General features: G+C 38.8%; 1 protein-coding gene across 2 annotated transcripts; it reads right to left on the bottom strand.

Annotated features, from left to right (window-relative positions):
- Positions 1-237: 237 nt before the first annotated feature.
- LOC124254169 (transmembrane protein 272-like) lies at positions 238-23582 on the bottom strand. 2 transcript variants are annotated; one of them, XM_046688328.1, is made up of 4 exons: positions 22983-23582; positions 19178-19449; positions 2955-3129; positions 238-1775 (listed from the first exon to the last, which is right to left on the bottom strand). In XM_046688328.1, the coding sequence occupies exons 2-4, from the start codon at positions 19379-19381 to the stop codon at positions 1279-1281; spliced, it is 876 nt and encodes a 291-aa protein (XP_046544284.1). In that variant the 5' UTR covers positions 19382-19449; positions 22983-23582; the 3' UTR covers positions 238-1278. The 2 variants fall into 2 exon arrangements, with proteins under 2 accessions (XP_046544284.1, XP_046544940.1); XM_046688984.1 differs by lacking the exons at positions 19178-19449; positions 22983-23582 and adding an exon at positions 13985-14169.
- Between the last annotated feature and the right edge of the window lie 1037 nt (positions 23583-24619).

Here is a 24619-nt window from a genome sequence, read left to right as displayed (position 1 = left end):
TAATTTTCATTCCCATGTCTTCAGTTATACAGCCGTGTGATTGTCCATGTTGGCGCCCAGCCTATATACTGAAACACCACACTGCATGAAATATAGGACCTGCAGTATGGATGCATACATCAACTGCATATGGAACATACATATAATTCCTTAACATGTATTTTATATATTATTACATAAACTCATTGCTTGGAATCACTGACGGTGTTTATGAACTCAAAGGAGGACCAGTGACATAAGATTTTGATAATTTTATTGCAGATTTCAGCTTTATGAAAGAATCATATTAAATGTTATACAAAATAAATCTGTGTGTACAAAACACATGACCAAGATTTGATAAATATTCTTGGATCGGGAATTGCTCATTTGTGTTTCGGAAATGGCCCAATATTACGTATCCAAGTCAGACTTATGTGACTGATCGAGTCAGAAATCTAAAACATGCAAGTTTAAGGAAATAAGCGATAGGTGTCAACAATTTGTCCATAACCATTTTTATGATATGTCACTCATCTAGCGTATCCATGAAACTGATCGTGAGTAACAAACGTTTAAACTAATATGCCACTTATCAGCGAACGTCCATACATGTCCCATGTATCAGGTACTTCTTGGTTTTGTCTTGTTTATAAAAACATAATAGCCCCGTAAAAACCTGAAACTGCATGAATATTAGAGAAAACAATAAATACTGATACTGTCCAACATGAATAAGAACGGTTGTTAATTAACATAGCGCTTGAAAGAAGACAAATTAATATGATTATGATGATAGTGGTTGTGACGATGAGAAAACTATCATCAATAAAACTGTTGTTTTTGTTACATACAAGTTTTCTATATGTGAAATACCCAACCCCCTTTACCTTATAAAATTAACATTATTTTCAGCGTAGATTAAACAATGAATACTGATAGTGTTTAACATAATTAGGAACGCTTGTTAATTAACATAACGCTTGAGACGAAGTCAAATGAATATTATTATGATGATAGTGATTGTGACGTTGAGGAAATATATCATCAATATACCTGTTGTTTTTGTTATCTATATGTGAAACTCCCAATCCCCTTTGCCTTATAAAATTACCATCATTTTAAGCGGGTATACTTTGCACATTCATATGCAAATACATATAAAAATATTAATATAACATCATGAACAATTGGTACAAAAAGTAACACATCACATTGATAAATATACTGTTTTGGCAAGCATGAGTACATGGTATAATCTCATGTATACCTTCTATGCACAGTAGAAATTAGAAGATCTCACTTATCAAATATATCCGTGTACTTATAACACCCTGCTACCAGAAGCAGCACAAGAATTCCAAGGCACAAAAGACCGTAACATCCGAGAATCTGAATGAACGCAATCATAAACACCGTCTTCTCGCACCAGTTGCTCGGCTCATGAAGAAGAGGCTTGTAATTGGGTTCATAGATCGTGAACACCCAGTACGTTCCAGTGATTTGCCATCCCAGCAGGAATGCTGACAGCATGGCGTCCATCAGTTTGAAAGTGTGTGACGCAAAAGCGGCATCATGATCGTGGGCGTCATAGAATGCGTCCATGCTTTCGTAGCGTCGTATCTGAACGTTTCTCCACCACATGCCAACTAGCTTGAGGATGCCAAAGCATCCTCCCACCATGAGATACACTGGAATCTTCGGTTGTACTGGACAGTCGCTGAGGTATTTGACCCCAGCGGATACCATAGCAGTTGGTATGATCAACAGCACCACAATGAGCACGGTAAAAAATACTGAAACAAAAAAGAAACTTGACATCAGCATACTTTTAAAGGAATATTGCATTATAGGAAATAATTTACTGTAGACATTGGTAACAAACGTTCCTTTAACGCTGCAGTGGTATGGTTAGAGCCTGGTTTCAAGACGCCGCAATGCGCTTTTGAGTTGCGTCCCTTAGTTGTGGAAGGGTCCATTTGTTCCATTATGTCGTGTGTGTCTTTCCGGGGTTTCAAATATATCATTTTGTAAAGGATTACAATGACAGTATTGCTGATATTGGTCGTCGAATCATCCTGATGGAGAGAGAGTAGCGATCATTCTTTGTCATTATGATTAAATCAGTACTTTTTAAGTATATGAAACCATTTGTAGTTCTTTTTGTGAGCAATCAGATATGACCTTATACCAGTTATGAATAAAACATACCGACACAAAACTTCTAACATGCGTCAAAATGCCAACCAGGTACCACAAGGTGATGGTGACTCCTACTCTCATTCCTCGTACACATTTAAGTGAATAATGTATAGCATACGTGAACTTTAGAAACATGGTAATTCAAAATATTCCAAACTGTAACACGTGACCACAACGCAACGTGAGTGCGGTATTGAGTGAGTGAGTGAGTGAGTTATTATTTAACGTCACATCGGCAATATTTCAGCCATATCGTGACGAGAACATATGTGACATTGAAATGGAATAGATGTATATTATAAAAACCTAAATTAAAACTAATAGCACTATTTGGACAATACAATAAAAAAAGTGGCTATAGATCGCCAACAACTGAAGGGAGTGCGGTATTGCGGATATATCACGGTGTGTTGACTTAATATAGAAGGAACCCTATCCCAACCTCATAAAGTAGTCAGTGAGTGAGTATAGTTTTACGCCGCACTCAGCAATATTCCAGCTATATGTCGGCGGCTCAAAAAGTAGTTACACAGCCCAGCTATCTCAATTTTAACATGAACAGTGGATGTGTTGCAGGCTCAGCTGATGGTTTCTGGTTGGAAAGGAACGTATTTTGGTCATGCATTTCGACTTTATGAACCAGGTGGTCAAGTGCCATCTTATCCCGACGACACAGATTGGCGCTCATGATATCGATCATTGGATTGTCACATCTAGATTCCATTACTTACAGACTGCCGTCATATAGCTACATTATTGGAAACACTGCTCACGGGAATTGCAGAAAATGTCGGTGACCCGACACACAAAGTCCCTAGTGTCGTCTGCTTCTTTGTTGGCCTCTCTGATCTGGAGGAAGACTTCCCCATGGATGGGCTGGTCAGTGCTGGGTGTCCGTGCAGGCCACCTCACGCCAGTCTGATACAGTTGGTTGTTGTCGTCAAAACACTGAAATGTAAACACAAATATTCGTCTTATCACAGTGGTGTACCCTTATCACAATGGTGTAGCCTCGTCACAAGTCTTTGGACCCGTGAAGGTCCGCGTTAGGGTATTGGCCTTCAGTAACCCATGCTTTGTCGTAAGAGGCGACTAACGGGATCGGGTGGTCAGCCTCGCTGACCTGGTGGACACATGTCATCGGTTCCCAATTGCGCAGATCGATGCTCATGCTGTTGATCACTGGATTGTCTGGCCCAGACTCGATTATTTTCAGACCGCCGCCATATAGCTGGAATATTGCTGAGTGCGGCGTAAAAATACACTCACTCACTCACTCACTCACTCACTCACTCACTCACTCACAAGTCTTTGAATGGCATTTAGCAGTGATACACATCAAGGCAAGACTTTTTATGAATTCAACTTCTTTATTTTGATGGACACACACAATCAAGAAGTTCACATCCATAAAAAAAGCCTTGCCCTTACACAATTGTGTTTATTTGTCTTGCTGTTTGTTGTTTAAGGCAGCAATGTGACCAGACCAACAAATGACTGACATCATTAGCATTCAAACATGCAATTGATATACGATGGTATTCCATCATGAAGAAAAATTCACAGAGCCTGACCACCCCTTCAATTTCGTCTCCTCTTAAGACAAGCATATGTTTCTTGGCACCTGTATTCATACTCGAAATTCGAATGGTCTCACCTGTTATACTTATGATAATTAACATAATACTATATAAAACACCTGACTTCGAACTAAGTAAGTTGCTCAGCTACTACATCAACAGCTTCTTCTGTTACTGCTACTACTACTGCTACTGCGTCCATTGGATTATCTGTTTTGTTCGTTTAATTGTTTAATGCCACACTTAGTAATAGTCCAGTTTCACAAGATATTGATTTGTTCGCTTATTTGATAGGTTAGTATCCCTATCGGAATCTGCGATATGGCCTGGGCTATATATAGGCATGGATACTCTGATACAACGGATGCCGGGAGTGGAACTCAATGCGGATCATGAGTAAATATTTTATGATAAGATTATCAGATTATGGGCATCTATATTCCTGGTTTGACAACAAAAATCAATATCAGCAAATAATATATATTATATATCAGAGTAATATGATACTGCCATATACCCGTAGCTGGAATATTGCCGCGCACAATAAACAAATCAACACAGCAAGAAATAGTTTTGTCATGAGTTACGTCCAATACCGGGAAACGATGACACGCCATCCGCCATCAGCCGTATCACCAAGCCCACCCACTAGTTCTTGCCTCTAGTAGTCACCTCTCAAGCAACAGATGCGATGAGCCTGTTCCAATGCGTTATCGTGAACTAAACAAACTACTGTACTTGAATACCTCAGTCTGTCTTTTGACACTACAGTAGCTGAAATAATATTCCGCATCTATCGCGTGCTTCCATAGAACTTGCAATAGCTGATTCAGAACAAAATCTTTTTAAAGTACATTTTTGTGAATCTTATAGCAAAAAAATAACTGACTGTAAATTAATTACCGGAATCCAGCCAGGGAAATCCGATTAGGAATAGGGCCCAACGACCTATGCCTGTCATAGATGTAATCGATCAGTTGACATGGTGATTTCAATAATAGATTGTTGCCCATTATATTGATCACTGGTTTGGCTGGTCCAGACGCCACTGTTTGTAGTCCGCTGTCTTATTGCTGGATAAATGCTGACTTCGGCTACAGATTTATGGAGTGATGCATAAATGCACTTAAGCATCGTGGGCCAGTGTATGAACACACAATCGATATGCTTCAACAGCTGTGCTTAAGAGCCAACTGTCTAAGCGAAAGCAAATAATAGAGGAAAAACCTAATGAATGGTTCACAGAATTAAATCTATGATCGCTTCTTTGCAATAAGTGTTAAACACCTTTGCGCCATGTAAAATACTTACAAGCAAATATCTTCCTAATTTGGTCCTGTGCTGTGCTCTTTTGTGTTAATAAGTATTCCTTTCATACTAGGAACTTGTCACGGAGACAGAAATGTTGCTGCACTCAGTACAACTTTGAACACAATTCACTCTTCTTTACCCTGCTAGCCTTGTACTCTTCCAGGGATAAAGAATTTAGTTTGAAAGTTCTTCATTGGGATCTAATCATGTCTTACGATTTGGTTTTAACTGTAACCTATAAACATCAACGGGAATGCACAACCACAGTGAATCCAGTGCCTCCCCATTAACAGGTTAACGCTGAACGCCAAGGCGTGAAAATAATGAGCCTTTTTTATCTGCAGACTACATTGGGTGCACAGGACAAACTATAAGAGACGGCTATATAAATGGTTCACTGTAAGCCAGTGTTGACACCAGGTGTTCAGGAAAATGGTAGAAATGCCCTACCCTAACGGTAGCACCAGCCACAGACACGGTACATACCATATGAAGTGTTATCTTGTTGCCTGACGCTGACAAATAAATGAAAAGGTCAGTTGGTAACAAAAAACAAACAAAACCCACAAAAAACATGAGAACATAAAATAGTACAAGTCGACATAGAGAACTGCATCAGAAGTCCTATTTGTCACTGATGCCAACATTTGCCAGCATCTTCCACTTTACTGGGGAGTTGAATATCGATAGGTAAACTCACGTAGATTCAAACACAACTGCGTGAGTTTACCGCCGTTTCTTTGCAATATTCCAGCAATATCACGGTGGGGGACACCAGAAATGAGCTTCACACATTGTACACATTGTACCGAGCGAACGCCTTAACCACAGGGCTACAACACCGCCCCTCAAACAAAAACAGGGTCTGGAATGGGTATACTGTGTGACGGAAAACAATGCAAAATCATAGTATAAACGTGAGATGAGTCAAATATGAATCCTGTTGTGCCAGGAATTAGAATGTTAGAATCTGTCCAAATACAAAGACTTCAATTATTCATCCTTCATAATATGTGTAATATTTTCAGTCGAGTAAGCACAATGCATTTTGTACAAATGACTTGACACAGAATGTTTATTGATCTAAGGCTGTTCGTACGACATGCATGATAATACCACACATTAACGGGACTCGCGAGAGACCATAATGTACTTGAGATGTGACTATGGCACATTATGATTATGCAGGTCACAATAGTACATGTCCTACAAAACCAAGCATTTTTTCACGACACAAGGCTGACAGTTGCGGAACTAATTTCAATATAATAGGGCGGATTGCCTTTTATTATAGGGGTATTGAATTTAATAAACTACAATTGGGCAAAATAATTGGGTAATTTTTAATTTCAAAACGTGACTTAACAATTATACAATTTTTCATTTTGATAGATTTGTTAGGCCTGTACATATTGATTCCTTAACCTAGTTCTTTAATTGTCATGATGTTTTGTGTTTGTTGCTGAAATGCAGTCTCGTTTCCACAATATACACTTAAAGCGTCTAACAAGAAGATAAATTGGGCGAGAGAGTGAGAGAGAGAGAAAGAGAGAGAGTGTGTGTGTGAGAGAGAGAGAGACGCACACATACAGGCAGAGAGAGAGAGAGAGAGAGAGAGAGAGAGAGAGAGAGAGAGAGAGAGAGAGAGAGAGAGAGAGAGAGAGAGAGAGACTGACTGAGTTTAGTTTTACGCCGCTTTTAGCAATATTCCAGCAATATCACGGCGGGGGACACCAGAAATGGGCTTAACACATTTTGCCCATGTGGGGAATCGAACCCGGGTCTTCGGCGTGACGAGCCAACGCTTTAACCACTAGGCTACCCCACCGCCCCGAGAGAGAGAGAGAGAGAGAGAGAGAGAGAGAGAGAGAGAGAGAGAGAGAGAGAGAGAGAGAGAGAGAGACAGACAGAGAGGGAGAGAGGAAGGAGTAGCAACAGGCACCATCTTTAACAGCTTTGTGAATGCTCGACCAGCGGACTGAACTGCTGAACAAAGAGGGGCTGTTTGGTTGGAGTTATAGCTTGAAATCTCAGAAAACTACATAACTTGTAACAGTATCTAATCACGTGACGCCATTGTTCAGTTCCTTACAATTAATAAATTGAGTATTATAATAATCATTATGATAATTATATAATGTCTATAATGATCAACTTTTGCACATCATGATTAAACAATACAATAAGGTATTTGAGTATGTATGAAATGGTGCCAACATTAACTGACAATTGCCCTGTATGGCATTAAACCAGTACGTGGACACAGAATATCAAAACTCACTTAACCGAAGCTGATACCGAAAATTAAGTTTATTCAATGACCCGTGAAAACGGGTGCATGTGAAGTGTGCACACACACACACACCCCTTTCTCAAAAAGCTATATCCGCCCCTGAGTCATATCCGGATATCACGAAGTCGCACATAGGAACACTTGACTCTAACGTAGCCATAATGCCAGTTGGTATAAATAACAACTTTGGCTAAAACGAACTGATCTCGAAGGTCATATCAAATCGTTATATCAGTTGACACCGCAAGCCAGAGACATAAACGATACATGACTGTAACACACCAGCTGCCCTTGCCTAGTCTGGTTGTATGAAAACACATAATGACAGGTTAATGTGTCAGTAATGTGTATAGAAGCAGCAGCATTAAATACGGTTTTATCTCGTTTTCAAACATAACAATCTCTCATTTTGAAGACGCGAGGATGCGCATGATCACAGGGTAGGATGATCACATATAATGAGTGCCTTAATCTGGCCTTTTCATCTTTGATAACAGTGGATATCTGTAATGACATAAAAAAATACACAGCAAAAAAAACCACACGGACTTGTTAGTTCGATCAAGCACAGTTTACAAAATCTGTCTGAAAAACTCTAGAAGTAAATGACATCATCCTAGCCAATCAATCAGACAAGCAATACGGCCGCACACACGAACAGCTGGTTATACGCCGATATCCTCATATTGACAGTAAATCGATGCTGACAAAACAGCTGTATATAGCGTTAAAGTATTCAGTCATGATTCTAGTACTAAGTGAGAGTGCATTTGATAAAGGTATACCACATAAAAGTATTCCACGATTATTCCAATACTATGTGAGGTGGATTTGAAAAAAGCATATTACCTTAGAGTATTCCACTATTATTCCAATTTTAAGTGAGAGTTTTTGTGAAAAAGTATATATAATTAGTATAATATATTTGATATACCACATTAAAGTACTCCACAATTATTCCAATACTAAGTGAGGGGATTTGAAAAAGGTATAATACGTAAAGGCATTTCACGTTTATTCCAATACTAAGTGAGAGTGAATATGCATTTGGAAAGGGTAGATTAACGTTGAAGTATTCCACGATTATTTCAGTACTAAGTTAGTGTGTATTTGGAAAGGATTTCAAGGGAACATACACATATTAAAGTGAAAACCCTAGACACAACTTCTCTATTATACAGCTACCATACACCCCTTTTCTATCAATTCTAAATGCCATTCAAAGACTCACAGACACATTTTCTATGACATGTCAAACTTCGGGTCATAAAATATGTTAATAGTCATTTAATCTTAAATAAAAGTAGTGATTATTTCACAATGAATTCTTATTTCATTAATGAAGTCAGTACCAGAGAACAATTGGCCCATATGTTCTTCCAATACAGATACTGAAAGGGTAAACAATGAAACAATTACAGTATGGGTCACGTGAAACCAACGATGACAGCCAATGTTCGCAATAAGGGTAAACGATGGTTCGTGTTTTAATGAAATCGTCCGATAATCGAGGCTGGTTATTTATTTTATTGATATTTCTTCGCGAAACTGCGTAGTATGTTGAAATAACATATATACGCACTGACATAACATGCCTACTTAGGAACACACCATAACACGAATAATTACAAAACACGTTATATAATAGTAAAATGTTCTGGAATAACTTCTCATGTAGGTATGATATAACATGATGCTATTATGTATGGCTCAGGCCATAGGATTAGGGTGCATTTTTCATGTGTTTAGTGGATTGTTTGATAACGACTACTTTGTTTATATCATACTCCTGTGTGTGTTTGTTTGTTTGTTTGTTTGCCGCACTCGGGAATATTCGAGCTATATGACGGCTCATTATCAGCTTTGACTTAACCGTGTTTTATTGTGTAAATCGTTATCCATTCATTCCTCTACCACGAACAGAATAATTATATTTCCGAGGAAGGGATTTCGTTACCTGGAGAAAGGTCTGTAAACCGCAGTGCAAAGGAAAGTATAACCCTTGACGTAAAATATTATTTCAGTGACAACTGTCGGTGAGACAGTGCAAACATAAAGCCTAAACACACAATCAGGACACCGTAGCAGAACCGTCACCATAAAACCAGTATATTTGTTTTGCTTCAATTCTTGACTCGGTCAAATAATTGCGTTTACTATACTGACTGCCTCTTTGAACAGTATATATGCAATGTATTAGGCTGAGGAGCAATCACACTCCTCAATGTACGAAATGCATGATTCGTCACAAGACACTGTAGGTATTTTGAATATTTTAGTTGAATGTGTGTAATAAGTATGTACAACTATGGTTCAACTCTGATAATGTTCTGATTCTCCAAATCATGTCATCTATAACTAGTTTTAATCTGTATAGTTTATATTAAAGGGGAAGTGTACACGATAAAATCACATTTATTCTTATGTGAACCAAAGTGAAATATTTTAATTATTTAATATCACTGTTTGAGATGATACACTCATTTTTCTTACAATGACAGTAAAACCCTCAAAATAAGTGCTGAAATGTTATGCCATTATGCGGCCCTAAATGCCGAGCTAAACAGGTCAGAGTTACCGCCCTTTGATTATGACGTAATTGGTGCCACTTGATTTTAGACTGGTCTCCTGTCTAGTCCCAAATAAAAAAATAATAATACTGAAATTAATCACGTGAGAAAAGTTTGTGAAAATACGAAAGAAGCATAAGAACTGAAAATGTAATCAGCAGGACAGATTGATAATGTGTATTTTCATTCATAGCCTCATCTCAATGAAAATACTAAATATGTTTAACAATGTTGACGTACGTATGACATCACTATCGGGAAGTGACACTCTCAAAATGGCGTGTACACGAGTACATCGGATTTTTCGACGGAGAATTTCGTTGTTTCAAGCAACGTATATACATAAATGTGACATGTAAGTAGTCCGAAACATTCTGACAATCTGCTGGTTGTTTTTTTCCTTTTGTTTTCATTGTGACCAGGGGTGGAGAATTTCCATCGTGGGTGTTCGTGAGTTTGCGTCAATCATGGCGTCACGCTTTCAGAAACTACAATATGTTGTGATGAATCTCGGAAATCATTGGAATACACCTATTTTGTATAACTACCGCTTGCTACTATACCATTCCCGTGCATGGTATAAAACTAATGAGCAAGTGTATGAAACAAAAGTAGGCGAACAGATACACAGTGTAAAATCTGAGATTGACTTTGTTTACATTTCAAACAAGTGGTCCTTTCCCAGCGCGGCATCTGATTTATTTCGTTAGATTTCACTGAAACACTTGGTATTGGTGACAAAGACCATTTGTCATTATATTTTGAACTGTATGTGGAATTCTGGGATTAGTGTAAGTGCACGTGTGACGTTATTTTATAAACACTCTGCAATATGGCTGAAAATTCACTTTGACGTTAACTGTGCGTATTTTCAAAAACATTCTCAGCGATTCTCTAGCTGTTGTATCGACAATGTTTCCGAACGAGCATTGGTGATTCGATCAAAAAAAAAATTTAAAAATACCGCTGATCACAATGATACGGGTTCTTGGGTTGGTTTTTTTTGGTTTTTTTTGTCTCTTAATTCAATTCTCCCAGCAAAATTTGACATTTGAATTATGACATCAATACTATAAATTACGAAAACACAGTGAATGGGGATTTCGTAATCTGTCCAAATTGGCCAGATTTACGATGCATGTAATTTTCAGTATACATGTATTTGCCTTACAATGGGCGTCATAGAAATGGTATCATAGAAAACGAATTTCAAACAGAATTAACAACTGCCACTTTCATTTATCTTCGTGATGTATTTGGATAATTGTGGTATCGATAGGTAGGAAGAGTGGATATATGCAGGAATTAAGTAACAAACGTAGAATGCCGACACATTCACCGATGGCAAGCTAGGTGTAGTGCATAAACGCTTTAGTTTTTGTGAAAAACGATACTGTTGAATGACTACCGACTCAGGTTGAATGTTGTAGTATTTGGTTACGTTGTAACACTGTTTGTACAATGTATACGTTTTTTGTATACAACTGCAACGTCATCACACTGTGCAACTGATCACATAGACAGCTGACGGCCAGCTGGATTAAAACAGTAGCCTGCGCATCGAGACACTAGAACCACACCTATATCTTCGCCACGTGAAATGTGTCTAACAACGTCATTAGTTTATCGGTTTGGCACCAATGACGTCATTTCCAAGGGACGTAAGCCATGGTTTGTTTACTGTGGCCATAGAACACTCGGTAAATGTGAAAAATTTGAATCGATATAACGCAAAAAATAAACTAGTTACTTCTGATATTTGTACTGTTTTGTCTATAAAACTACTTGACAAACACGTTTTATGATGAGAAATTGCAAGACAAAAAGGTTAATTTTCGTGTAAACTTGCCCTTTAATATTCCTCTAATGTAGTAGACAGTAAATTATTCACGGGACATTTATAGAGAACTCATCTACTTCATCCCTCTTCATTTCCAGCACATATTACCTTCGTTTAATATTCGCCCGATATTTCATAACGGTAGATTCATTTTGCACGCTCCATTTAATCAATATAGGGCTGTTATAAAACCATTTTAACGATTCTTCGCAGTGCAATGTGCTTCTAAACGTGCTGGTTGTTATCAGTTTTATTTGTAAACACATCATAATAATTCAAGATGCAGTATGCGGATGGCACAACGTCACGCAATATGTCCATTTGAACATTTCCTACAATTCTATTGATTTGATGCGCTGATACAATTGATTATTTTGAAGTTCTCCTTAAGTATACCATTACACTGTATTTACTGGTGAGTGTTTCTTTTGATAAAGATAGAATTAAAAACCAAAGAACAAATGAATGCAGATCTTCTTAGTATAATGAAGATTTGTTAGCCATTATTTTGTGCTTCATCCTAATTCTGTTGTGAACAAAATGCAATGAAACTATATTTGGCATGCACGTGGTCAAGTAACATATATGACTATTGTGAATTTATCTGACTAAATAAATGTCAGTATAAATAAAGTATCACTTCTATTTCTATCAATCTGTATAATCTGCTCACATGATCTAATCTACAAAATATAGGCATGGTGGCATTTAGAGAGAATATGCGAAATTATCCATGTATTTCTATGTATGTTAGAGTTCTTGTCAAATAACAAAGTCTCTATTAGTGGATAATTTACCCGGATCCAAATATATTGTAATTCGCTCTGTGAAACATATACTTCTGAAAATTTGCTCAGAATCAAGACTTAGTATATGAACAAATCATGAAACAATAAAAGTTTAAATATCCCTGTACACAAAAAACGTTCGATGACAAAAAGGTGTGTAAAAATGAGTTTGGGTTATCGAGAAAGATTAGTTTTATATTACTGACCGAGAGCACAAAAGCATTTGCTGCTGAGGATTGTAATAACTGAAAGCACTTAACATGGGCAATCTTATAACTGGGTTGACACAACGTCAGGTTGCAAACATGTTTGGTGTCAACCAAAGTGTGATCAGAAGTCCTGGAGTGGATACCAGACGTTTGGATCAGCTACCGAGCGACATACAGGTGGTCGACAGCGTTCCACCACACAGCGGGTACTGTAGATTGTAGCTAGGCGCCATTACGTCGTGACGTGAGACAGGTCTCCAACCATGGAAGCCATGTATTTGCATCCAACTGACCTGACATCAGACTGGATTGTTTGTATTGGGGACATCACGTCTAGACATCACTGATCGTCATGTCGTGGTGTCGACAAGGAAAAGAGGAAAAATAATCAGGAATCCAACATAACCAACACTTTCGCTCTGTGGAGAAGTATGTAAAAGTTTTGGTAGAGCTAGAAGAACCTTGTGCCGGTACAATCGGACCGGACGTCATCCTCATGGTAGGCAACGCACGATCTTATAGTGCCAGGTTCACTGATGCCTTGAACAGATAACCTTTGTCTTGGTGGAGTGGCCAGCACCGTCACCAGACTCAACCCTGTCGAACACAGGTAGGACGAGCTGCATGTGTCTTCCGACAACTCTTCAGAGATCCAGAAGGGTTTTTCAACCCATGCACATGATATGCAGACAATTTGACATATTGCTCTTTGAGGTGGTGATCCTTAGCAAACTCTGTGTGGGATATTAAGTACTGCTGTCTGCACTCAATACAGGTTCCCCTTCATCCGTGGTGTAGCGAATAAAGCGTCCGCCGACAGAGCGAAAGTTTAACAGTTTCATCCCCGTTTCATTCATCTTATGAATACTACAGACAAGTCGTGGTACTTATTGTTACTCTAAGTTGTTTTCGGCATTAAGGGTTACCACAATGACAAGGAGCCAGCATACTGTATCTGAGTCGGTTATATAAGTAAATTACAGCCGGACTATAAATGCAGCATTCGATTGACCATATATGATATAGGCAGACAGTCAGACAGACAGACGGACAGACCGGTATTGTAGTACAAGCAGGCACACAATGTCATTGCTATATAAGTACAACATTCTTGAATATACAACTTAATACTACATTACAAAAGGAATTATATGATACTGAATTACATGTATACAAATATTAGAAAACGCGATAAAATTCGACAGATCAAACCTTGACGCTGTTTCCAGATATGGTGTTCATGTCGTGATCATCTCAAACCCATTCTCTTCCCACAGTATTGGCACAGCGAGACTCTTACCTTCCAGTAAATCTTATACATGTATGTATGCAAACGTCAACAGACACAGCTGTTGTACTGTGAGAGCTACCGCAATCATATAATCAATGCACGTAGTTCTAGAAAACACATCAGCAGTATGTATATACACGTTCAGTGCGAAATAACAAACGTGATATTAACAGCTGAGCAAAAGAAAAATTCCCGATAGTTCAATGTGTGAAATATGACGTAAACAACGTTGGTGTTCAATGGTGGTGTATCTGAGTATCCGGGTAATATTTTGGAACTCAGGTTTGCATAGTTTTGCCACCATTTTCAGCCTAGTATCTTTTTGTGAACGTTTGTAATTGTTTGGTTAAATCCAGTTATCGAGTGTATACTTTCTTTTGAGCGTCAGTTTACCTCTTTGTAGGAATTGTTTATTGTTTTTTCCGGGATAAGAGGATGGGCGGAAAATGTAACGGAACAATTACCAACCAGCAGTAGAATGTTACTTAACTGCACCTACATCGATGAAGAGGCATGATTGGAGATATATCACAGCGGCTGGTCTGTACACAGAAGTGGTTCACAATGCAAATTCATAGGCTTTGCTGATTGAAGCGCAAGCGCATTTAACACAACACTACCGCAGTCGTGGAAAATGAACTGAATCAGTGGGATGAATTGTCACCTGAGAACTTATCGATGCTAATCAGGGCATTTCTAGTCAAATCTGTTGTCTCAAGATGAATTTTGCACATATAGAGTGTTTCATTGGTGAAATTGCAAGTAGTTAAGCAGTTGTGATAACTCCCTATAATGCTTTCAGATATCGGTTTTCAACTGCTGAATAATCCCGTAATAAGCGGCAGACTAGCGTCTGACAAGATACCTTAACAATAATTATATATTACAACTTCACGTGTTGTACTAGTCACGTGTGCATTTGGTCGTGTTGCTGTGATAAGGGACCTGGCTTGTTAACATTGATAGCCAGATGCTTTTGTGTTTGTAGGTGAAATATGTGATGAACTGACAGTGAGCTTTAAATGTACGATTGCGTTACCTGGAACTAAACGATTTATATATCGAATACGGGATTGAGGCCAAAATACTTTGTTCAAGGTTATAATTTGGTCAAGGTAAATGAAAGCACTAGTGTTCCTATATCAGAAATATCATCACGCTTGCTTAAAATCTTGACTAGATTACAAAGACTTGTAAATGAATAACTGTCATTGTCAAAAGACACCAAGATGACCTAATATCGGGGTAATATCAAATCAGTTCTGAATACATGAATGTAAACTTCATTGGGTATCATTATGTCTTATCTTCGGAATGATATAAGAAAGACTTTCGAATAAACAAATTCCATCATCAATGGGCATCAAGGAGATTTAATATAAAAATAATACAAGAAAGACTTGGGAATAAACAAACATCATCTTCAGTGGACATGATGGTGACTTAACATGGGGAAGGTTTATGAAAGACCTGTGCATAAAGTTAACACATTTATTCATCAATGGGCATCAAGTTGATAGAACATTAGGATAATATAAGAAAGACGTGTCAATAAACAAACGTCATCATTAATTGGCATCAAGGTGACTTAACATCAGGATAGTATAAGAAAGACTTGTGAATAAAGTTAACACATTTATTCATCAATGGGCATCAAGTTGATAGAACATTAGGATAATATAAGAAAGACGTGTCAATAAACAAACGTCATCATTAATTGGCATCAAGGTGACTTAACATCAGGATAGTATAAGAAAGACTTGTGAATAAAGTTAACAAATTTCATCATCAATTGGCATCAAAGTGATTGAACATAAGGATAATATAAGAAAGACTTGAAGTGCATGAACAACTGCATTCGTCAGTGAACATCAAGATGACATACTATACAACGACATAGAACGAGTGAATAAACACCATCGACTTCGGTAAGCAAGATGATCTTTGCATCAGGACAATATGTTACAACGCCTCAAGTGTCAGTTAACACAATAACCAAACGTTCGGAACACAAAGATGACAAAGACTTGTGAATGAACAACGACTGGACCTGAACAACGCTTTTTACCACGAGTATCCACCATCTTCTCTCTCAAACAACCCGTGAACATCCGGGTTAGAAGTGATCTTCAGTAACCCATGCTTGTCGTAAGAGGCGACTAACGGATCGGGTGGTCAGGCTCGCTGACTTGGTTAACACATGTCATCGTATCCCAATTGCGCAGATCGATGCACATGCTGTTGATCACTGGATTGTCTGGTCCAGACTCGATTATTTACAGACCGCCGCCATATAGCTGGAATATTGCTGAGTGCGACGTAAAACTAAACTCAATCACTCTCAATCAAAACAAGAAGCTTTATTCATCTCACACTGATGCATGGATGATTGGGGGAGTGAACCTTTATACTATTGTCAGACACAAAGTCGAGGGGCACAGCGATCGGAAATTGACAGCCGTCACATCCTGAGTTGAGGCGGATAGCGACAAGACAAGGGAAGCTTTATGTCCAAATGAATATTTTCAATGAGTATTTTTACAATTAACAAACCATCATTTCCTCTGTATTTGCCGTTGTGATGGTCAACTAGCTCTGGAGTAGCTATTGTACGTGGACCATGAACTGACACTGCCCAGCCGATACTGAGTCGCAAGCTGTTACATTACATGTGTCTAATATACGAATATCTTTTACAAGCTCATGCTGTTCATTTCCATGCTCATTCTATGTTTATAAACTAACTAATCAATACATGTTCTGACGGCAACTATATAGTCCAACAAATCCGCAGGTATCGCGATAACGATCTACAAATTTTTTATCAGAGTAATGCTGCAACAAACGGGCGTCATATGACGTAAATAAAATGATGCATACCGTTTGTGCATGACTGAATCAAAACACTACAAACGGGCAATCAGGTAATTACATAGATATATCTGCAAAGGTGTAATAGTCATTACATTTACAAATCTTACTGTAAATGAAGGCATCCGGCAGGCGAAATTAAATTTCTGAAACCCCAACTGCGATTTGATTTTCAAACATCACACTTCCTATTAGAATAGGTACATATTTTGAAATATAGTCGTTGTGCCGAATTAAAAGATAACTAGGTAATCACCTCAAGGTATTCGAGGTTCGACACAGCTGCAAGAAGGTGACTAGAAAGGAAAACGCATGGACCAAGCGTTGACCATAAGACAACCGTAATGTCGACACAAGGTGTTTGGCTTTATACCTGCACTGAAAGTAGTTGCAGAAATGTAAAAGGGCATGTGGCTGCATAATAGCGCATTGATCATTACTAGTAGTAGTAGTAGTAGTAGTAGTAGTAGTAGTAGTAGTAGTAGTAGTAGTAGTAGTAGTAGCAATAGTAGTGGGGCGGTGGGGTAGCCTAGTGGTTAAAGCTTTCGCTCGTCACGCCGAAGGCCCGGGTTCGATTCCCCACATGGGTACAATTTGTGAAGCCCATTTCAGGTGTCCCCCGCCGTGATATTGCTGGAATATTGCTAAAAACGGCGTAAAACCATACTCAGTCAGTCAGTCAGTCAGTCAGTAGGTAGTAGTAGTAGTAGTAGTAGTAGTAGGAGTAGTGAGTGAGTGAGTGAATGAATGATTTGGGTTTTACGCCACGTTTAGAAATATTCCAGCAATATCACGGCGGAGGACACCAGAAAAGGGTTTTACATAATGTAGCCATGTGGGGAATCGAACCCGGGTCTTCGGCGTGACGAGCGAACACTTTAACCACTAGGCTATCCCATTCTAAACTCCCTGCGGGTATACAACTTTAAGGTCAACTGTCACACTACCATCTCAAAGTAGCAGCAGCAGGAGTAGTAGTAGTAGTAGTAGTAGTAGTAGTAGTAGTAGTAGTAGTAGTAGTAGTAGTAGTAGTAGTAGTAGTAGTAGTAGTAGTAGTAGTAGTGGGAGGAGTAGACGGAGAAGGAATAGTTTTATTGCGTCAGCATTATACATGTTGTTCATGTTTGGAAGTAGTCTAGTCTAGACCAGACATTCGGATGATTGATCTCACGTGCAATATATGGGTATGCTGACACCTGGATATGTTAACACACAATCCAGTAATTCATTGTGTCTGATCACCCGATCCATAAGGTCGCCTCTTACGACCAGACATCAAGGGCCTTCTCCCAGACAAGATATTTAAACTATAGTTACCGCAACGACCAAAGGTCGGGGCCCAGTTGATTTTAAACAGTGATATGCTTTTATAATTCTGTGTTTAATATTCATTTTGCCATGGAATTGAAACACTGGAGTATTTTTGTGATGCTTAGAGAATCCAAATACCTGTCCTTCAAACCACATTAAATTTTAATTTTAAATGGGGTGAACAGGGAAACATCGTTTATTCATTAAAGGAAGTCATCGATCAATACATTAAGGCTTTAAGATCTGAAATAGCACCTGACCTACATTACACTTCCTTCCACGCGACACAAGTTGGGATTGGGGCGTATAATATTACACGTCAGCTTCAGCGAATATACATTACTGATTATATGAACAAACAGAACCCATTTGCAAAATGTGAGTTTGAATGACAACTGGGTGATGACACCAGGTGTTTTCGAAAAAGAGTAGACATGTCCCATACCGATTGCACTCACCTCGCATAAAAATATATTTGTTCAAATTAGGAGACGACAATAACAACACATCAGTGAGTGTGTGTGTTTACTTCTACGCCGCATTTAGCAATATTCCAGCAACATCACGGAAATGGGTGACATGGTAAACACTAAATATGGGCTTAACACATGGTACTAATATGGGGAATCGAAGCCGGGTTTTCAGCGTAAAGAGCGTTTTAACCACTAGGCTACCCCACCACCCGAACATTTTAGTGTGAAGCTTGTTGTAGAATGAACAGCGCTTTCAATGAGTGTCCATTTGTACAATCCTCAGTATTTGGATATATCAGTTGTGAGTGAGTGAATGAGTTTAGTTTTACGCCGCACTCAGCAATATTCCAGCTACATGACGGCGGTTTGTAAATAATCGAGTCTGGACCAGATAATCCAGTGATCAACAGCATGAGCATATATCATTTATGAAGCCCATATTTCAACATCAGTACTTACCACAACAGTCGACTTCCCTGGAGATTGTGTCACCAAGTCCTGACTCCGTACTGGCGTGGATACCCCGGGGGACTCGTCCCCTTCCTCCAGACCACGTGACACATCCTTTCCAGTTCCACCGGATCTGGTCCGACTGACTTGTGACTTTTTTATGGTTCCTCTCTTCGGGCGGACTAAAGTCCCTTTGCGTGTTAACATCGACATTGTGACGTGGCATAACAGTGGCGAGACGAAAGATAATGGCTTAATCCTTTCTTCTGATGGCAAGGTCTCTGAAAGTAAACGTACAGGACCTTAAAGGTAGTCACCCGGTCACGCCTGATAACTGGAGGAGTGTAAATAACACGTGGTCCAGATACGTTACAATGGAGTTCCTTTCTGTCAGGTAGTACGGCATCTTGATTGAAGGCATCTTGCAAAATAATTAATCAGCTGAGGATGTAATAAACACTGAATTTTATCCTGTGTTATCGTTACACGTCCAAAGGAAAATTTAGATGAATTTGAAAATACAGCATCCAAATTAAAAGTAAACGTGCTTACTGATCAATCTGCACAAACCCATTTAAAAACCATTACAGTCATAAGATAAAACATGGATGCGAAATATATTATTAGTCACTAAATTCCACGAACCTTGTTCAGTTGATGACAAATTTGAAAGAAAACCAGCTCTATTTCAATTTACACAGGAGGCCAGTCTCTGTACGAATAGTACACTAATCCCGAATTGTTTGTCATTCTTATCAACAATCACATGTGTAGGTAATTAGTTTAAAGAAGCTCTCAACTCAGGACCGAACACAGGCGTTCTATGAAGATAGGAGCGGGACAAAATAGATAATAGAATTTATCAATTTACAAACATTAGTATGGACGCCAACCCAATTCAGTCTCAGCATGGCTTTGAATACAAGGGCGCATAATACTGGGATTAGGTTAGGCATCGATTTCCCTTTGCAACTGGATCGACCAATGCGATGGATCCGATGGCACAAAGTCACGCGGACATTAGGACTACATTGGCAGTGTCCACCATTAGTGTCCAGTACGGTCATTAAATGATACAATATATGTGAGCTCAGTCTGACGATAAGTGCTGTGAAACATGCGGAAATTAATCCCTGCCTATACGGAAGGATTAAGGATTAGATAATTAATATGCATACACCAGGGTGATATGTTTACGACAATTGACTGGCAGGGACAATAGGTATACCTGGAAAAGAAAGACGTCATAATGGTTTGAACTGTTTTTGTACAAGACGTGTATCTATCACTGTGTTTGTGAGAATTGTATGCTTACATGGAATATTCTTCATTTCTCATCCTGCGTGTACTGTCTGTTGCTATCGACTGATCATCCTTATATGATAGGGCAGTTGGCTATGCGTGTTTTACGAGGCTATGCCCATTAGGAAATGTATTTTGTTTTATATTATTTTCATCTATTCGTAAGAAAACATTGGTTGGTTAAAGTTGATGTACCATGTGCCCAATCCTAAATCTGTTCTGAATATAGACCGATGATGAGACTGACGACACGTTGACTTGGATTGCATGTCGTAATTATGGCTCACCTGGACGGACAGTGAGAGACTCACTCCTGCACATCAATGTCTCATTTCTGCAGAATATGTTTATGTCATATTGTAAATGTATACATATGTTGAAATGAAATGTGAAATGTGAAAACCACAATTCAATCCAAAATATATGTTAAAGAGTTGCAATAGGTCATTATCAATGTGTGAACCAATAAGGAGCATGTATATGGCGTGTGAATGTTGCACTATTGATATCGGTATCGTTATGTCGCTTCTGTCCTGCTACTTCTGTGTGACAGTTACAAACACGAACAATCATTTATCCAACACATTTACTTTTATTTCTAACTACGTTCCAAACGTACATCAGTTGAATCATCATTCACATAGTTTCAACACTGTGCGCTACAAGATCATCAAAATATATCGCATCAGATTTACCCACCTGAATGAAAGAAAGCAGCGTCACAGCTTCATCTGTTTCGTATTTCATAAAGATTCGCACTGGCAAAACACTCTCTACCAGGCGGTATATGAGTAATCACTCCAGTTTTCCAATTGTCAACGTTATCTTTGTTTCGAGCATATACCAGCATCTCTGGCATTTGGTGTCTTCGTTTGAGAACGTTTAAGGTATATCGAGGATGCCCTAACTGCGATAGTTTGACAAATCGTCATCCAGTTCCCGTGTCTTTTCAGGTGAACACTTGACTTGTCTTTGCAAGTGTTTGTGCAGGTGGGACAAGATACGATTACTATTTCGCTAGCATCTGGTACCATAACTATTTGACAGATAGTCCTGAACACGTGCTCATGATACAATCAGACTCACACAGTGGACTCTTATTTCCTATGATTTGGGAAATGTCTTTTGCTCATATTTAAAGTCATACAATGACTGCCTTTTATCAATAAAATATATCTTACCAGAGCCATAGGAAGATAAACCGACATTACGCATGAATAGTTCTGTCCCAGTACATAAACTTAACACCGCATCGTTCCGTGAAGATGTACACTAAGGACCACTCCACTCATTGTATGTGACCTGTTAATGGTCCAGTGTCAAAATTAAGGTAAGACTTCACGGACAAAAATCAATCAGTAGTTAAAGCAAACATCTCGACAAATAGTTTCTAAATGTACATTATTAAAAGAGTAGTTAACCCATGACCTTTATACCAGCTGAATCAATAACGATGAGTTCGTTCAATACATGACATTTTTACATCTTAATTGACCTCATTTTGCACAGGACACATTATTTTACAGATACTTGATCCCATGTTTCCGAGGCACTGATCATCCGTTTATCTATGTATGACGGCAGGCTGACAGGTAAGTAATCGATAATACTGAACCATCGGCTACATTTTGACATATACTGTTTCCAATTACCATGTCAGGTAAAGTATATATATATGATAGCCTCGGAGGTTGAGCGTTATTTTAATTGCGGTCTTGTCGTTGGGCATATAAATATTGATCCACTTACCCTGTTGATATCCATATGTTTTAACATTTTGACTTGTACGCCAAGTGGTAGCCGAGTCTGTCTGTTCTACGGCATTGCCATTTAATAGTGGTTGTTACCGATATGATTATTTTATGGGTTGGTTGAAATTTGATATGTGTCATCGGTGTAAACGAATACAAAATTAAGGCATCCACACATAAAGCTAAATTATCCAAATAGTAAAGTAATATGAAATACTGGTACCTGAAATCATTCGTTTATGCAAGAGTATAATCAGCAAATATGGGAACATTAATCATACATAAATAGTATGGCGTGTGAGTGTGTGTATGAGAGAGAGCTGGAGAGAGAGATAGAGAGAGAGAGAGAGAGAGAGAGAGAGAGAGAGAGAGAGAGAGAGAGAGAGAGAGAGAGAGAGAGAGAGGTATAGACAGACAGACCGAGAGACAGAGAAAGTGAAAGGGAGAGAGTTTGTGTGTGTTTGAGAGAGAGAGAGAGCTGGAGAGAGAGGCTGTGAGGTTTTAACTTTGAAGAAAAGAGAATAGCATTGAAACTTGAAATGAATGCCAGCTTAGAGCAAATTTAAGTATTCATTTCTCGCGCAAAGATACATGGAATATTATGTTACATTGGAAGTTTCAGTGTTTGGCTCATTCTAATGAGATTTTAGTGAATTTCTTAACCGAATCATATTACATTGTAAATATTCAGATACACTTTTAATATTCAAAATATTTAGAACGATTTTAACAGTATTGTTCATGACAAAAATATTACCTACCTGGCTCACAAGTCAAGAACTCGTTCCTCCTTCAACGGTGACATTTTCCAATCAATGAACCATCTAGTGATGCAACTCAGTATTGGTTGAGCTGTGCATCCTCCGACATGGCTTGTCGTAATTGCAGCCATTACAGGAGGAATACATGTGCAGGCGATGCACATCCGCTTCCAGCAGTCTGTCAGTCAGCTGATGCTAGAATTCCACTTAGCCATTGACAAACAGCCTGCCAGATTGGAATACACCAGTAGATAAATAACATCAGTACAATACGTTATCTCGTTGATTGTGTTGGGATAACATCTCAATTGCTTCAAATGGCTTTAAAACGTTTCTTTCCCGTGGCTGGGAAACAATGACGACACTTCTAAGCTAATTTAGCTGAAATCAAAGTTCTCCATTAATCGGAAACGAGTCTATATTGATGACAGTGGCCTCCCTTTGAATGTGTGACAGAGATGATTTGTTGGAGAACCCTAAGGGAATCTACGCAGGCTGTCAAGTACCCGGGCCCGACACGAGGTGATACACTGAAACTGTGGAGAGTGTGAAGGCTGTTATTGGACAATTCCCTCAGCTGTGGTGACTGTGATGCTGATGATCGTCACGACCTATCACCATTTCCCTTTTGTCAGCGTCGGCGTGTTACTCTGTGGGATAAATGGGTGTATTAGGCTGAACCGCATCCCATATTGATAATCACAGATTAGCATCTCTGAACTCGTTGACAGTTTCCTATCCATCACGGCTGTGAATAACAATATCATATAGGTGTCTGCTTTTCCTGCTGTGGTGTTGACAGATACGTAAATAATATTTCCTCTGATGTTCCGTCACAAATATTTATATCACGATAGATATGTGTGATTTGCTAAGAAAAGATGTACTTAAATATCGCAACGGAAATCATCATCTTGCAGCATCAGAATATCATCGCCAACACACAAACCATGATTAGTACAATCCATAATAGGAATATATGACTGGATTATTTCATGACATGTTCCGTAATAGTTGGACAGGTAATAAATATATAAAGATATATACGTTGATATAGACTAACACGTATCGGCATGAAACCTGACTGTTCTAGTTTTCTGCAAAAGCAGTCGACGTCCTAAAAAATACAATTTATGTGTGTAGATGTCTCCAAAATGAACAAGAATACAGCACAAACCAATCCTGAATTGTGCTTCAGAACTTCTGGTTTTTTGTTAACCGTCGTACTTATGACCCTGTCAGTGTCTGGCAGCACGGGTTTAGACCTGAGTATCTCGGAATTAGTCTCATGTGTCTGTGTGTAACACCAATGTTAAACTGTGACAAGTATCTAAGTGGGCCAGCACTGTCAACACCATACTGGTACAAGCAACCAGACACACGTCCATCCATCGCTATATAACTGAACTAGTCGAGAGAGAAACGCGCCGTTGAACCCGCTATTGTTCACAGATTACACTGTGTAGAGCATTGCCATGGCATCACGGGACATTTGTGTTTTAGTCACAGATTCTTAATTTGGCCCGTTACGGACCCTTGGAAAGAATAAGAGCACAGGTAACATGTAGGGTTTCGTTGACAGACCCAGACAGTCATATAAACGCCATAAAACCAAGAAAATTCTGCGAAAAGCAACG

The sequence above is a fragment of the Haliotis rubra genome, unplaced genomic scaffold, assembly GCF_003918875.1.
Source record: "Haliotis rubra isolate DU_JTF1 unplaced genomic scaffold, ASM391887v1 Scf1, whole genome shotgun sequence".
Taxonomy (NCBI): Eukaryota; Metazoa; Mollusca; class Gastropoda; order Lepetellida; family Haliotidae; genus Haliotis; species Haliotis rubra.
This window is presented reverse-complemented; position numbering and strand designations above follow the sequence as displayed.